The sequence below is a fragment of the Macrosteles quadrilineatus genome, unplaced genomic scaffold (genome assembly GCF_028750875.1).
Source record: "Macrosteles quadrilineatus isolate MER2022 unplaced genomic scaffold, UCM_ALF_1.0 Scaffold_7__1_contigs__length_78375512, whole genome shotgun sequence".
In the NCBI taxonomy this organism is placed as follows: Eukaryota; Metazoa; Arthropoda; class Insecta; order Hemiptera; family Cicadellidae; genus Macrosteles; species Macrosteles quadrilineatus.
This window is the reverse complement of record NW_026542600.1, coordinates 26,535,839-26,552,909: the sequence shown is the minus strand read 5'-3', so window position 1 is coordinate 26,552,909 and position 17,071 is coordinate 26,535,839. Positions and strand designations below refer to the sequence as shown.

Here is a 17,071-nt window from a genome sequence, read left to right as displayed (position 1 = left end):
AACTTAAAATAAATATTTGTTTTAAAATCTCTACATGATGGTTGTAATGCAAATTGGGATGTTTTAAAGTAAGATAAAATAGAAAAACCATTTTAAAACCCCATAACACCCCGTTCTCATTGCCCAATCTTGCAGAATCGGACATGATTTACTTGAGTCCTCTGGGAACATAAAAATGTAAAAGTAAATCGGTCCCGGGTCTAGGTCCCACCGTGCCAATTACAGTAATACCGTAGCTACTATAGAAAAATTCGTTTAAATAAATATATTTGTTTGAAACTAATCAAAAGGCAACCAAACAAAAAAAGTTTATCGTTTCAATATTGTACTCGTTAAAACTGTCAGATATTAAAAATACCCCCGCCGCCGCAGCAAACCTGCTGACTAAGCGAATTTCCATTTGTCTTAATTGATTTTCAATTAAATCTTTTTAAATAACATTAGGTTTAACGAGTACCTAGGTTTGATGCCCCAAGGAAACTAATAAAGTGTTGTTTTTAGTAAATATTAATAGCTTAGTATAAAATAAATAAATTTGCCAAGTTTGATCAAAATATATTGATAAACAAGCAAACTAAAACGTTTTACAATATTCTCCATTAGAATAACATGGGAATTTTAAATTTAAATTTTTTTTTAATTTTCTCCGTTTTCAATAACCGTACAAAAACACTTTGATATACTAAATTGTTTGCTTTTTAAGCTCTTTAAAAAGGTCTAGACAAAAATTGGGAAATTTTGTGTTTTGAGGGTCAAAAATTACAAAAACCAATTTTTACCGCATAAAACTCCCCATTAATCTTCGTTCCCATGGTATGATCATGCTGGTTCACAAACTCATTCAAGCTTATCTCGCCTCACACCTTTAAACCAAATTTCATCAAAATCGGACAAAAATTACTCGAGTTATCGTGTTCACGGACACATATATAACCCTATATAATATGAACATAATTTTATACATATATAAAATTTCAACGAATAGCGTTTTTGGCCTATGAGGACATCAAAATGAAAAAGTAAATTGGCCCCGGGTCTAGGTCTTACCGTGCCACATACGGTAATAGCTACTTCCCTATAGGGAAATTTGCTAAAACACTGGGATGATTTCATTAAAATCACAAAGTCACACTAAAACAAAGGACGTATAAAAAAAGAGACTTGATATTCAGATGACTTAAGCATACATTAAATGAAGTAGTGAAACTAGGTCAAATGTAATAAATAATGCAGGCCCAACTGTGAAGTTTAGATTAGAAAATACTGTCAACTTACTCAGGGTTGCCACCAAAGTGAGATAAAAAAATTCATGCATAATTCAAGGTTTTCATTGGTAGTTTTGAAAAATTCATGGGGTATATGCTCGCACAATTTCACCATAAAAGAGTGTTGCCTAGTTCAGAATTGTACATTAATTTATCGACAATATATAGTTTTGTGTGCTACTATCAAATAAAACACATTTCATGTGTTTATTTTAGAGTTAAAAATAAGAATTTAATATAATTTATCCAGTCTAAAAAAGTAAAATCACGGATGAAAAAGGATTAATAAAAATCTTGTGTGTGATAATAAGATGTAATTATTAAAAAAAAATTGAAACATCTGATTTAACAACATCATAGGCCTAATGATAAATTCAAACGTTAGAAGAAATAATAAATAAAAAAATAAGTCGGATTGGTAGTTAGGTCTAGGCCTAACCTAAAAAACATTGCATCCAAACATAAAAGGTTTAACTTAGTTAATCCAGCAATGGCCTAGAACTTTACTGTCTAAACATCAAATTAAGATAATAGGCTACTATAAAAACAAATGTTAAGAACATGATCAAGAAACGGTTAACTTGGTAATGAATGGGCCATATCTAGGCCTACTAAAACGCACATGCAATTTATAACTTTATACTGTAACACAGTAGGCTAGCCTACATTGTAATCCAAAACTGAATCTTGGCTAAGGCCCGTATTACACTATCATAGTTCTATGACATATTTGATAATATGATATGTCATAGAACTATGATAGTGTAATACCGGCCTAAGTTAGGCCTGAACCAACTTTTATTTATTGAGAAGATTAAAGGTTACCGACTGACTGATAAAAGCACTCTAAAAAGGTAAGATTATGTAAATAAATATTTAGTTAAAGCTAAGAACGAAACAAAAGTAATGGAATGTATGTAAGTTTAGACATAGGCTAACTTACATTAAGTAATAAAAAAATTATTAATTACATTACAGATAAGGTTAAAATAAACTTAGTTAGGAGGATGTTTCTTCAGATTGGATCAGTTTATATATTATTATTTGCCTACACAGGTTTAAATCACAGTTAAAACAATTATTTAATTAAATTTACATCTCATTAAAAACTTAGATTCGTATTGACTGAAAACACCTAAGTTAGTTATATGCTTCAACCAAACATTTACATTTACCTTCCTCAGAACGAAATCACCATTTTTCAGCACAACATTGACTTCTTGCAACTTAGGCCTAAATAAATAAACTTAATCTCACGTTGTAACACATTTACTCAGCCCTGACAGTAGTTTGAAATGACGACATATTTGACCAAAACAAACACAGAAGACGATTAAGTTCCAGCCGGCGCAAGCCATTTTGACCTTTATGGCAAGGCAAGGTACTTCTTATTTTAACGTTGTAAAGTATCGGAAGTATAATATATCAGTAATAAAAAATATTTAATCTGAACACTTGTTCCACTGAGTGTTGGGTAATCAATTATAAGAAGCACAAAACTGAATCACGAGTGCAACAAGTGATCTTACTGTCCAGTGTCCACCACCGGTCCACCACTACTTCAAACTTCAAACGTTTGACTCGTTTCTAAGTTTCAGATCAGTTTAAAACTTTTAGGTTATGGTTACTCTGTATTTCCATCCACACGAACACTAGAGTAGAGAGTGAGTAGAGAATGAGAGCGAGCATCAATTCCGATTGTCGATGTTTTCGAAACATCGATGTCTTTACTATCGATGTTCGAAGTTATTTGTTTACATCGATGGTAGATTACCGAACCGATGATTTGGTTTGTTACATCGGTCTTTTAGGCCAACAAAAGTAATGAAATATGAAATATTGATGTTTTCCGTAACTGAATTGTATTGGTTTTAGGTTAATTGGCTGTTACAGTGCAGAGAACAGACAACAGACGAGAAACTCGGAACAAACATCGATGTGATCGATGTTTTAGCTCCGAAAGCATCGATTTTATCGGTAGATCGGTACTCGCACAGACAATAACTCGGTGGTAGAGATGGGCGTTATAACATAACAGGAATAACAGGATGAATAACAGTGTTGCGGCCACGGCAACGTTATCGCGGCAACACGTTGCAGAGAACTCCCTGTTATTATAATAACGTATCTATCTACACAATGTTGCAGGAAAGCCGCGCGACAACGAAAACGAAAACATGCATTGCCATTAGTGCCGTTGCCGCAACGCTACCAGAGCAAGAGCAACGATAACTTCTGAAATGAACTAGAATAACGCATCCTGTCTGGACAACGCGGCAACGCCCGACTCCCGAGTCCCGACTACAACTGAAAACTGAACTGATCAACCGACAATGATAACTGAACGCCGCAACAGCAACACCGACCGGCGGACAACGGTTTATAGCGGCAACGAGTTGGCAATCGTTATTGAAATAACAGGTTGCCGCAATACGTTATTGGGCAGCTGCGTTATCGTTATAACCGTTGCCGGAAAACAACGATAATTCCCATCTCTAGACTACTCGGCTGACGTCGGTTGCGACCGGATTTGACCTTGAATAAACTACGCAATCGTTTCTGTTCGTGCCATGGCAACAAAACTTTTTATCTCGACACTCCCACTTTGACGTTTTATCTCGGTGTTCATTTCGAGAATGGTTTTAATACGGAGTATTTGATTCAGCGCATTTAGGGGTTTTGGCTGAATTGTTAATAATGATTTTGAGAATTCATGGTCCAATGACGAAATTCACGCATAATTCACGCACTTTTTCATGGTCACCTAAATTCACGCATAATTCACGCTTTTCAAGGTTTTCATGGCTGGTGGCAACCCTGTTACTTGAAAAAGTTAGATACGTACGAGCATTGAAATATTTTTGAAAACATAACTAGGATTAAAGTTAATACTCTCCCCCATAGAATGGGGGATCTTTAATACAATTATTAACAGTATGGTTAATTTTGTTTCATCATATAGTTTGCATACACTTTTAACACAACTCGGTAGTATAGAAAGCCATGTGATTATTGATTCAAGAGCTATGGGGGTTAAGTGTATTTACTCCAAAATGAAAAGCAGTTAAAAACATTGCCAAACTTGTGCGCTCACACACCACCCACCTTCAAATGATCTCCCGTACATCTTTAGGCAATGTTGACTTTGACAGGAACATAAATTATAAATGGTCTCAGGTCTACGCTGAGTTGGTGGTCCATCAACTAAGCTTGGCGAACATAGTCGCTTTTCATCTACATAAATACATTTGGGTATTGTGAGTATTTTGCTTAAGTTTAATATGAAATAAATTCAAGTAAGAGGCGTAGGATAAATTAATAAAAGGTGCTTAATTATGGAAAGATTAACATGATCTAAATGAGACCTGATAACCAAAATAAGAAAAGAAACAATTATTTAAAAATTCATAAACACATGAGTTTAAAGTGTACGGATATCATTTTCTTTCGTGGGATTTCGCGGCCGATGCTGTTAGAATCCAAAGTGGTTTTTGGCGCCAATCAATCGCGTCGTCAGCTAGAGACTCAGGCTAACCACTTAAGATGCTTCATTTAAGTATGGACATTTTTGTATGGCAGCTATCTCCAGCTAATGACGGAAAGCTACTATGGATTCCATATGCGTCTCGCTTGAAGAAGCAGAGTATATTGTTGAAGGAAAATTAAAGCATCAAAATATGAACACAAAACTATTTATCAATAATATTATGTTGAAAGCCAATTTTTACATTCTAAATGTTTTGGATACTGTGATCTAAACTTACCCATTTTACACTCAGAACGCACGTTACTTTCAAGTGTGTCCATCTGAATCTGAATTCTCTTGTATTCCCGCTCCGCTTGAGTGGACTTCCTACGATAGACAACCAGTACGATGACAAACAAAAGCAGCAGACTGATTGTTCCCGTGGCAATCCCAGCTATGGCTTCTGGAGGAATGGCGTATGGACGGATCATTTCATAGCGAAGATAGCCAATTGGGAACCTCAAGAACTTGCCAACTCGAACCTGAAACATTCACTTCATTTAAACTGTTGCCTAAAGATTTAATTTAAAATCTTAGTCTTCAGATAAAACTCTATCTATAGTAATATAAAATGGTCTTGTTTAGGGATCACCACTCGTATAATCAATATGTATCTATAAGGTTAGAATTATCATCTAAGTATCATCTTCACATCTTAAAAACTCGTTAATGGTGGATCCATCTGGTTTTTATGACATTTTAAAAGTGGCAAATCTTCATGTTCAAGTTCCAAGACCAAAATATCTTACCTACGAAATTTCTCCTTGACTAAGGTCAAAGAAGACTCAAAAATAATAATTTAACTTAGTGGTCGACCATGACGATTGCAGCATTAAGCTACAAAAATGAGAACAAAGGTCACAGAATATAATATATCAAATACACTAATAATCAAAAAGACACCTAAAATATAAAATATTTAAACTTAAAAACAAAATTTCAGATGGATACTCTAAGTCTTATTGAGATATTTACCACAACTAAGGGAAGTCCTGTGTCAGTTTTGACTCCCAATTCATCGGTAGGCTGAGGTTGACTTTCTGGAGGTGAACACACGAGTTGTGTTGATGCCAATGATGTCACGTTACAAGCTAAGGTTCCTATAGTTACATTCACATCTGACTCGTCACTGGCCAAGTTCAAATTTTCTCCCTGGAATCAAACAGAATTTCATATTTTAAATTGCATATAGATCAATAGTCGAGGTCTGCAGTACAGAAAATTAAAGGTCGTACAGTTCGGTACGGTATAATATTTTGTTACTTGGTTCTTGGTACAAAATTGGTACGGTACGCAGCTACCAGAATTTTTGCGGTTTTCTTCTCAGAGTTGTATTTAAACCATTATTTTAAATTTTAATACATTGACATTACTATGAAAATGGTTAGTAACCTACCTCATGTTTTATTAACAACAATTACTGTGCCACACATTATTAAAACCTTTTACTCCTAAGAGGATTGTGTCAAGAAAGAAACACAGTTAAGATAAAAGGCTTTACCTATTTTACTCTGAGATACTCTGAATAGCCATGATAAAGTGGATTTAAAATTAGGTAAAGAATTTAGAATTTTTAGGAATAAACATGTTTCAAGTAACAATTTGACAAGATAATTTCACTCAACTGGTAAATTATTTCCAACCAACACAATATCTATGGTAAATGTTTTTTAAACTTTTAAAAACATATCAATGCATTCTGTACGAAGACAGTGTAGTTGCCAGATATTCACATTCAACAGACGACAATGAAAAACTGGGGGTTATGATGAAGTAATTGTAAAGAGCATCTTTTTTATCAGCTTCAAAAATAATTATAAGATGGATACAACTCTTGCAAAGCTTTTTCTGAAACTAAAAATTGGATTGGCCCAGAGTAAGAATATTTTCTTTTCATTTGCAAAGTTAACATCGACACATATCAGTCATAAGTTTATCTTAGGCTTAATTCAATTTTCATAGTATATTTTAACGCTCTTCCAAAGAATCATAAGACCCAGGCCTAGACTAATTATTTAGGGGGGTCTATATAAATTGAGTGTAAAACAACGATTTTAACAATGAGGGTAGCAAAGTCACTATTAAAGTCTCATAAAGTACTTACATCACAATAAAAAAATATAGGAAACAAAATACATTTAAAACCTGAACAGCCACATCCAACAATATAAGACAAGATACAGAACATGACAATGACATAATTTGAGACCAAATAGACTTGCATAAGGAAAAACAAAACTAATGCAAACGCTTGTGGTTTTTGTAGTGTATTATTTATTTTAAATCTCAAATCTTATATTTTGTCTATGTAATTCTGATAGTTACAGGTATTAAATTTGCTAGCTCAATAAGTAATTAATATTATAATAGGCTGTACCGAACCAAATTTGTACTGCATAAAATGCTGTACCGAACCGACGACGGTAATTAAACCAGAACGTACCATACAGACTTTTTCGGTGCACCGCAGATGCCTAATTAACAGTAAATACATGTAATTCAATACCCAACATTCAAACACTGCTGTTTGATTTTTATACAAAGGTGGTTTATTGAAGACCACCAACAAGTGGCATTGTGCTTCAAATAGTATATTAAGTTACTAGTCCTGAAAATAAGTGTTTACCGGACGAGTGTGGTTGTTCTCGTGCGAGTCGGGATTACCATACAAGTCCAGTACACACAATTTGGACGAGTTACGTACGACAGTTTACGCCATACTACTAAATCTGTACAGATCCTTATATATTTCTACCAACTAAAGGACTAAAAATATAACATCTAAGAGAGGTTATGTTTTTGTTTATAACCACTCATTGCCACCTAAATACAGTATAATCAGCTGATTGGTGTCCGGTAAAACTCATTACAGTACAGTAGTACGCAATGAAACCCCATTTGAATAAGCTGGTGGCAAACAGCTGTTTTCTGGACTAAATCCTTGCGTGGGAAGTTCGTCAAAATAATGTAGTGTGGCGTAAAATCATTTATGAAAGAAGTGTAGGAGACTTATACTCAATATACTCAAAATTAAATTTGCCTATACTTGTAAAAAATTCTTTAATTAAATTTGAATCTTATCTGGCTCAAATGCTTACCTCGATTACCAGTGTGTCTCCCTTGTACAGTTTTATATCATTCGGGAACTCAAAGAACTTCGGATCTTCCAAGTACAGCAGATGTGGCCGGAGGTTTTTGAAGTGTTTTTCTAAGTCACTTACAGCTTCAACATGGTCCATAATGAATCCGATTTTAAGTGACAAATGGTTCTCGTGAAACTTGTTTGGTAGTGAACGCTCGGCTCGGCGCATTCCTTTAGTAAACTCTTTGTTAACAGCTGGAGAGGGGCATTCCATCTGGGCAGGGTTTAGAACAAAGCATTCCTACAAAAAATAAATAAACATAGGATTAGTCTGTAGCTCAATCTCATTGGTTCAGTTCCGATTCCAATAGCTTGAAGTGCTAAAACAAATATTTTTTACTAGTGAAAATATTAAGTTTGAAAATAAATGAATATTTGGGTCGATACCAAAAATGTTTTGATTCTCAACACCGATACAATTTTTTTAGTTTTGCCAAATCTTTAGATTGAATTGATTATACTACACCAAACCCTATAAGTCCTCCTAATATTTTTGTGGGATAGGTGTTTTTCAACTAAAGACACAATTAATAAAAAATCCTAACCAGCCAGCTTAAGTGGAAACCCTTCTAAATACATGAAATGAATACCATATTCAAGGTAAATGAAGATAATTTTAAAATATAAAAATAATAAATGTTCTTGAAAGTTGAGGCGTGTGCCAGCCTGAGATTTTCCATCAAGCCAAAATCAAGGGGATAGCCTACTATATCGTCTCTCGCGATCACGGTAAAATATCTCCCACAGTGGTGTGGACATCATCATTGTCTCCCACGATCGTGGTAAAACCACGAACATCTCCCAGGGTCATGCTTGATCATTGTTTGCTGACATTGTTGTTGATTAATTTAGGTGACAGTGTTGTTGTTTTGTTCGCAGCAAAATTCTGATCATCTACCGTGGTTGAGTGGACATCATGATTAAAAAAAAGTTATTAATTATCTGGATCATCTCCCACAACAACAAGATAGTGAGATTCTGTCCCAAAAATCCTTAACTATTCAGATCCAGGCTAAAAACAAAAACATAAATTTGATATGTTCTAAATATTTATACCTCCAACATCCAAATTCAGCTTAAATTAAACAAATGCTGAAGTTGTGATAGCGTAGGCAAATAAATGGGTGTTACTAAATATGAGATTCGATTCTCAAATTCGAATACCTTCAAGAGATTCAGTGGATTCATGATTTGGATTTGACAAACCACTATTAAACATACTATTTATAGTTTGCCCAAGCTAAAAACACCATTAAATACATACAAAATACATGGATGACATTAAACTATTATTGCCTGACTAAATAAAAGTCAGTGTTTCAAGGACGACTAGAAGCGTTAAATTACTTAAACACACACTGCTTACAGAGAAACAAACAAAAAGAGGATGTAGATGAGTCCGGAACTAGTTTAAAAAACTATATAAATTTTCTAGTAGCCTATTGCTTATTAAAAATATGAAAGACAACAATATAAACTTACAGATTTATTGATGGGGTTGAGGCTTGAGTCTGTATAAACAACCATCTCCGGTTTCTGAATAGTATCGAGGTTTGTGCCGTGCACTGTGATCATTCTACCACCGGATACAAAACTCTTGAGTGGTTTTATCTCCATAACTTTAGGGTCTTGCATGTAAGTGAATGGAGCATTTTGTCCATCCCTGGCGCTCAGAGTTCTGTTGGCTCCGTCGATGGAGAGAACTAAGGAATTTATCTGTAATGGAGAAAAATAGTGTAACATAGTTAATTTTACAAGGAAAATAAAGAAATTATTTATATATATGATTAGCATGGACAACAAAGATATTATTTTAATATATAGTTGAGAAATTAAATATCAGTTAAAACCCTGGAGAATTTTTTTTCTTCTAAGGTTGGCAGCCACTTAGGCGCCCTTTTGGCATTTTCCCTTCAACGAACAGTGAAAGTTTATGAATGGAACATGTCAATCAAAGCTTTAGAGTGATTTAAACGTAAAAAAGTGAACTACTGTATATCTGTAAATCTGTAATGGTTACAATTAATAAACTACGGACACTTGAGATTCAGCAAGAGCTTAAGACTGATAGACTGAGATAAGGGTAACAAAAAAAAAGGGCAAAGGAAATATAGGCAGTCTGAGGTCACCTTGCGGAGGTTGGGAGAGCGGGAAGTGATGCAGGTGAGTCTTGTACTGGAGGCCTGTGTGGCATTGACGTGACAAGGCAGCTCGTCCAAGTAGACGGTCACTCTGCTGCCAATGTTGAGGAATTGACCAGTGAGAGCCAACTGTGTACCTCCACTCTGTGGCCCGACCACCGGGGATACTCCCTCCACTTGTACATTCTACACACAACAAAGTGTCCAGGTCATACAAACAATAATACTTTAAATCATATAATCAGTCTGAATTATTAACTCGCTCAATAAGGATTCTGATACCTAAGTAAATCAGACGTTCCTACAATAGTCTAGTCCTTAGGGATAGGGACCTACATAAACCAATGTACTCTTTGATCCAGATAAAATAAAATATTTGTAATAGAAGTTATTTGTGACTAGCAAAGAAAAAATTTGGATGTAAAATCTGTTATTTGACCACACAGAAAATAGTTTTTCCCTACACTGCATGGAAATGATCAAATTGCCATACCTGTTACCAGTACGCAAAATAGACTATTTGCCGCTCTAGAGTGAAACTGACATACAGATAGCGTTTCTGGACCCACCACAGCGGTGGATCCGGTACGTTAGTTAACAACCGGTAAGAAATTACATTACATAATTCTTGAGTGTGGTGGATTGCATGAGAAATATTAATATATTTTGTTCTTACTGTCTACGCAATCAGGGGTGATATTGCATTACGGCCGTTTCGGAGATAGCTCCCAACTTCAGGTGTGTAGTGGTACACTAATCTTGTCTTGTTGTTACACTACGAAAAGTCTTCATTTGCATTGCGTCAGGGGTTGAATACATATTAAACATATAAAAACAGGACGGACATCCGATAATATACTAAAACATTTAGAGCACAAGCACGGCTTAAAAACTGACTACCGAGTGCACTATCCCCCCTAATTGCATAGACGGTAAGAACAAATATATTATTAAATAACATTAGATAACTTTAAAAAAGCAAACATAACCTAAATGACATTTAATAAACATCTAAAAATTTACTCTGTGTGTTATTACAAGTTATTTATGGTGGTAGGAAAAATCTTGTATGTATTACAAGCACAGTCATTGTCGCTCTCAAAGTGAGCTCAGCTAAATCTTCTTGAGGCTATCTACAGTTCTCAAGCGGCAGTGACGTACTTTGCGCTCTTAATACACAAAAAGCTATATTCTACCACTGCATGAAAAGATCCAATTGTAACACCTGTAAACAGTACACAAAATAGCTCATTTCCACTCTGTTCATTCTCGCTTGCGTTTGCGAGTGAGAATGACTATTCCCGCTTGCTAATGAATAATCAGCTGACTTCACTGGCATTTTTGTAAAACACTAACATCCGGTTAGTAAATAACAACCTAAAAAAAGAACATAACCTAAATGACATTTAATATAGGACTAAAAGTTAATCTCTATGTTATGACAAGTTAATTATGGTGATAGGAAAATTTTTGTGTGTATTATGAGCACAAAAAGTCATTGCTGCTCTCGAAATGTATGGCCGCACTTAACTAAAGCAATAACGTACTTTGTGCTCTTAATACACAAATAGCCATTGTCAGTGGATTGTATACCGAGTATCTGACCCTCATGGTAAAGAAACAGTAATATAGATTCTTTTCCTGATATGTATCAAGTTTACCTTATAACTAAAGTGGACAGATGACTCAGTAAAGCCAGCCTGGTTTCCTATGATGACAGAGGCTTCTTTCTCCACATCAGAGGGCCCTGTCTGACAGGTTATCTTGACTGACACTTCGTACTCCACCAGAGTACAAGGAGTATCTCCGATGTGGATTTTTCCTCTAACATCCTCCTCCTTCAGTCCGAGGTTGCTTCCCTCAATAGTGACAAAGGTCCCCCCTTCAACTGGGCCACTCAGCGGTTTTATCTAAAGTAATTAGAATGATTCGGTTAGTCTATACTTTTTGAGTACAAAACTAACATTGGAGATTTGCAAAACTAATATGTAATAATATTAAGGATTTATTTGCATGCATCATTGGTCATAGATGTTCCTAGTAGTGCATATTAAGCAATCCCTCAAAATCAGGAAGACTATTTTTAGAATTTGTCAGGTGAACAACTGTATTTGCCATGGACAATTTGACTGCAGCTTGGATAAATTTAATTTCAGTGGCATTGGCCAACCTTGAACTCTAAAAACACTCAAAAGAACAATAGCATTGGCAAAAATGTGTTTTTAAAAATGTTGTTGGTTTTAGCGTCTCCTAGGTGGTGATACACAATGAGCCGATTTTAAACTAAAATAATGCTGAGCTGGTGTGAACAAGTAGCCAAGTTGTTAAACACAGAAAAGTGGCCAATGGTACTGGTCATGCAAGCGGCAGACACAACTGAAGTGGAAACAATTCCAAGGAGTATATGTACAACTAATGTAACAATGTACAATGTAAGGAGTACATGTATGACAAGGAGTACATGTATGTAAACAATGTAAGGAGTATATGTATTGTATGTAAGGAGTATATGTAACACAGACAGCCCAACCAAGCATTTACTTACGAGTTACGGCACACACTTTTGCTTATTAATAAATCTATTTTTAATTAATCTCTGATTTGTTAACCGTTTATCGCTCAGCTCTCAATTGAAAGTTTTGATGAAATCAATACCAAGTATACCAACAATTACACCATTATGTCGTATTCTGATAAAGTATATTATCTAACAATATTTAAGAGGGTAACCCGGTCAATTCAAGATGGCGGCTAAACATGCTAATGTTCCTGAAGATGCCTACGGCACAAGCTCTCAACATATCAGAGTTTGCAGTGGGTTGAGAAAAAATAATTTTTAACTATTATTTAGAAGTTAAAATCGCATCTGAAAAATACTAATTTACGGATTTTCAAAATGATTTTGTAAATACTTAAAGAAACAATTACGAAGTTCCAGTTCAGCCAGTGCATAGTTTGGATCCTTGAGAATATTTTACAGTTTATTTAAACTCGATTAACATGTTAATAATGCCAGGAGGTTCTTTTTTGTAGGACCATGTTTACCTGGTAAACAGCCGGAGGGTGGAACCCTCTTAACAACATTGTGGGAAAAATTATGACATGGAAACTAAAGTACACAATCATTTTTGATAGATTCTCAATAGCCTACACCAAAGATTAAAGATGCACAATTTAGCAAACAAATTAGTTGAGCAAATATGTGTAAAAAAAGGTTAACAGATGTCAATATTTTTTTAGAGGATAACTATGCTTACTAAGGCTGGTCTTAGCAAAATTTCACAAGCCAAACCAATGCTAATCAAAGCCAAAGTTCTACAAGACGGTTTTTGAGCTAATCTAAAATGTAAAGTAGGCCTACTCTGTTACAACAAAATCCAAACATTGGTGAAATCCTGAACACCTAAGGATTTAGTGCCGTGGACAACTGATAGATAAGATATTATGGTTAGATCAACATACAGATAAGCATTTTTTTTTATTGAAAGCTGATGACCAACATTAATGAAACAGAAGTGAATTCCAAGTTGTTTTAAAGTTTTATAGTCTATAATTAAGTGTAACTTATCTTGTTTATAATAACACAATCAACTGTACCAGTAGTAAAAAATATCAATACCTACTTCAACATTACTATTTACTAAGCTCTTGCAAAGTGGTTATTAAACACATTTTTTTTTTTTTTACGCCACATTTATGTCAAAAAGTGAAGTTAAGTGGGCGAGTTTACATATCCACAAACATCACAATCAAAACTTGCAAACTATACCTGTTCAAGCAATACTAATCATAACTTTTAATTTTCTATAATAAAACTAACATGACCTACCAACTGGTCATACAACATACATCAAAAGAGAATGATTTCCCTTATGTGAAATATTAACAGCTAAAAAACTTTAAAATCTTAAACACACTTTAGAAAAATATAGAAAAAATACCTCTGTATGAGGGAAGAAATGTCATTCTGAAATTTGTTAGTTTTGGTTGAACATAAGAAAAATTATGCACCTTATCCATGCAGTATTTTGGCTTAAGGAGTAAAAAATATGCTTTAGAAATATTAGAAGCCAAAAGGAAAAGATAGCAAAAGTTGCACCATTTATATCTTGCCCAACTGATATCTGATAAATTAAGGCTATATATATTTAGGGAATACAGTTTTATCTACTAATACCAGGTGTTTACAAACAAATATTGGGGTTTTAGAGCTTTACATTAAACTTACACTTGCTAATCAAATTAAAGAGGAACTCGAATAGTTTTGTCCTAAGACTTACAAGTGTTGGACGTGGGCACCAATTCAAGCACAAATCAAGCTGTTAACGTACAGGAAGTTCATACTAACTAGTGGAGGCACATACAAACTGTGTTTTAATGAACCCCCAAAGGTATAAATCACAGTCTGTCACTACTGGGTACAGTGAAATTAAACTAATCATGACTAACCATATACTGGCAAAACCATGCGTCCACGATCAGAATTATCATTTGGCACAGCTTTTGTTTCTTTTTTTTGTGCGCGTATATTCTATTTGTGTATGGTTTGTGATGAACCTTCAGCATGATCGTAGAGTGTTAAAACCCCAAGAATCATTTAGTAACACCTGTATATTCGAGTGCTATTTTAAACATACCATATCTATGCGGGGCCGAGGACATTCAGTGGCAGGTATCTGTTGACAGGTGTCGCTATAGCTGCAAGTGTTAGCGCACCACGTACAGTGGTACTTGGAGTGACGAGTGACACACAACGAGCAGTCAGGGTGTTCTCTATGAGACCCGAGGATGTCACACTTGTACAACGTCACTGTCACAGTGTCCACGTGATGGTTGCGGTTCCACACCATGCTGATGCTGGCATCGTACTCCCCCGTGTTGGCTTCGTAAGAGTACTGTTAAATAGAAATAGCATTAGCAATCCATGATATTTTAGCTAAAGTATTCTTTTAGTGTTCTTAAAAGGTTGTTAAAAGGTCAAGGAACAACCTGGCCAGCGTCCCTTAAGAATCTTTCTGAAAATTTTTAGCAGAAAATAAAGATTTACTAGTTGGAAAATCCTTGTTACTTAGTTGAGTTAAGCAACTGTGAAAAACTTCTATCAACAAGAGCTACATTTCTTTGACTTGGCCTTTTACCTGTTATGTGTAACGGCTATAAAATTATTTAATAGCATTCACAAGTTTTGTTAGCGGTACTCTCTATTTTAGCCAAAAAACATAGGTAACCAAAGTATTTATGTCTAACGTGAAAAGATTCTATCAACAAGAACTACATTTCTTTGACTTGGCCTTTTACCTGTTATGTGTAAAGGCTCTAAAATTATTTAATAGCATTCACAAGTTTTGTTACCGGTACTCTCTATTTTAGCCAAAAAACTTAAGTAACCAAAGAATTTATGTCTAACATGTACCTATTATGTCCTCACATATTTAACTAGTGAGGTGGAGTTTAAAAATTAGTACTTTTATACTCCTTTATTAATATTTTTATTTCAGTTTTAACTAATAATACATGTACTGTGTGAATGTTCCTTAATCAAAGGAAAAACTGCCAAACTTGTAGGACTAGAGTTGTTGGTAATTTTAATAACTCATTATCCATTTATAAATTAGTAAAAAAATTCTGTAAATTAGAAAATAGTGAAAACTAAAAACGGGTCAGGTGTTAATTCATATTTACAGATCGTTAAATTAAGATTTCATCAATAATTAGATTTAGCTGAAAATTACTATTGGAACAGCCAAAGAGCAAGAAGTAAGAGGGCTATAAAATCTTGGTTCTTTTGTATAAAAAATATGTTGGAAAAATAAATAATTAACCTTGAAACAGCAGTCTTTCTATGAACAGTTCACAGCTAGCAAAATAATGTTTGTGAATTTCTTCTTTTGTCATAGAAAATCAAACAAAAGTTTGCCTTAAGCTTTGCCATCAGTCATTTTCCAAACCGGTACTTAGTATAGAGAAAAATAATCTTGGTAAATGAAACTATATTGTGCGATGAATAGAGAAATGCTCACGGATTTCCATACACACACTGTGGGAGCCACAGCTTTAAAACAAAATTTTTCCAAAACTTTTGTAAACAAATACAATTAAGTTTGATGACCTACCATGGTTTTATCACAGACAATAAACTGGTTGGCCTCTACTCGAGCAGGCACCATCATCTTGGCCCCCTCTATGGTGACAATACACTGGAAACCTGTGTGTCCAGGCTGAGGATGAGGCAGATTCTCAACCTCCAGAACAATCTCCTTAGGAACACTGTTGGGAAGCAGAATCTTTTGCTTTGGATGTCGGAACCGTGGGCAGGAATTCACACCGTGATTGGTCAGCTGGGTCGGGTTCTGAAAAAATTATACATAAATTTTATATACGTAATAAAATACTGAGAAATCATGTTATTCCTTTGCATGGAAAACATTATTCAAACTCACAAAGAAGGCTGTTTAGAATGGTTTCAAGTAAGATTGTCTACTGGTTTTGTATTAAAAAAAAAAATTTTGAGAACAGCTATAGGCCTAAAGCAGCAGCATATTTTCAGTAGTGATGGTCGGATCCGGATATCGGACTACCGGATCCGTCGGATCCGAGCTAGAACCGGCACCGGATCAGATCCAAACAATTCCGGATCTTGGGCTGGATCCGGTTTTGATGGATCCGATTTTTTCCGATTTTCCCCAATTTTTCTACTAACACAAAGCTATCTGTATCCATGTAAAAGACCGATTTTCCCCCGATTATTTACTCAATGACACAGTGCTGTATATTACGACATCAATAACCTGTATGGTTAGGCAATGTCACAGTATTGTATATTACGACGTCAATAACCTCTATGGTTGGGCAATGTCACAGTACTGTATATTACGACGTCAATAACCTGTATGGTTGTGCAATGTCACAGTACTGTATAATTACGACGTCAATAACCTCTATGGTTAGGCAATTTCACAGTACTGTATATTACGACGCCAATAACCTGTATGGTTGG

At 34.9% G+C, this 17,071-nt stretch overlaps 1 protein-coding gene across 3 annotated transcripts in view; it reads right to left on the bottom strand.

The window, feature by feature from the left end:
* The window catches only part of LOC128998690 (plexin-B), an 82,578-nt gene that overhangs the window by 35,962 nt on the left and 29,545 nt on the right, over window positions 1–17,071 (bottom strand). For 2 of the 3 annotated variants that reach the window (XM_054424928.1, XM_054424929.1), the window contains exons 8-16: window positions 16,188–16,424; window positions 14,712–14,969; window positions 11,736–11,984; window positions 10,063–10,260; window positions 9,416–9,649; window positions 7,890–8,174; window positions 5,767–5,943; window positions 5,030–5,273; window positions 4,371–4,499 (exon numbers count right to left, since the gene is read on the bottom strand). In XM_054424928.1, the coding sequence (XP_054280903.1) occupies window positions 4,371–4,499; window positions 5,030–5,273; window positions 5,767–5,943; window positions 7,890–8,174; window positions 9,416–9,649; window positions 10,063–10,260; window positions 11,736–11,984; window positions 14,712–14,969; window positions 16,188–16,424 (2,011 nt within the window). The remainder of the gene's footprint in view (window positions 1–4,370; window positions 4,500–5,029; window positions 5,274–5,766; window positions 5,944–7,889; window positions 8,175–9,415; window positions 9,650–10,062; window positions 10,261–11,735; window positions 11,985–14,711; window positions 14,970–16,187; window positions 16,425–17,071) is intronic. The other variant, XM_054424930.1, reaches the window with a different exon arrangement.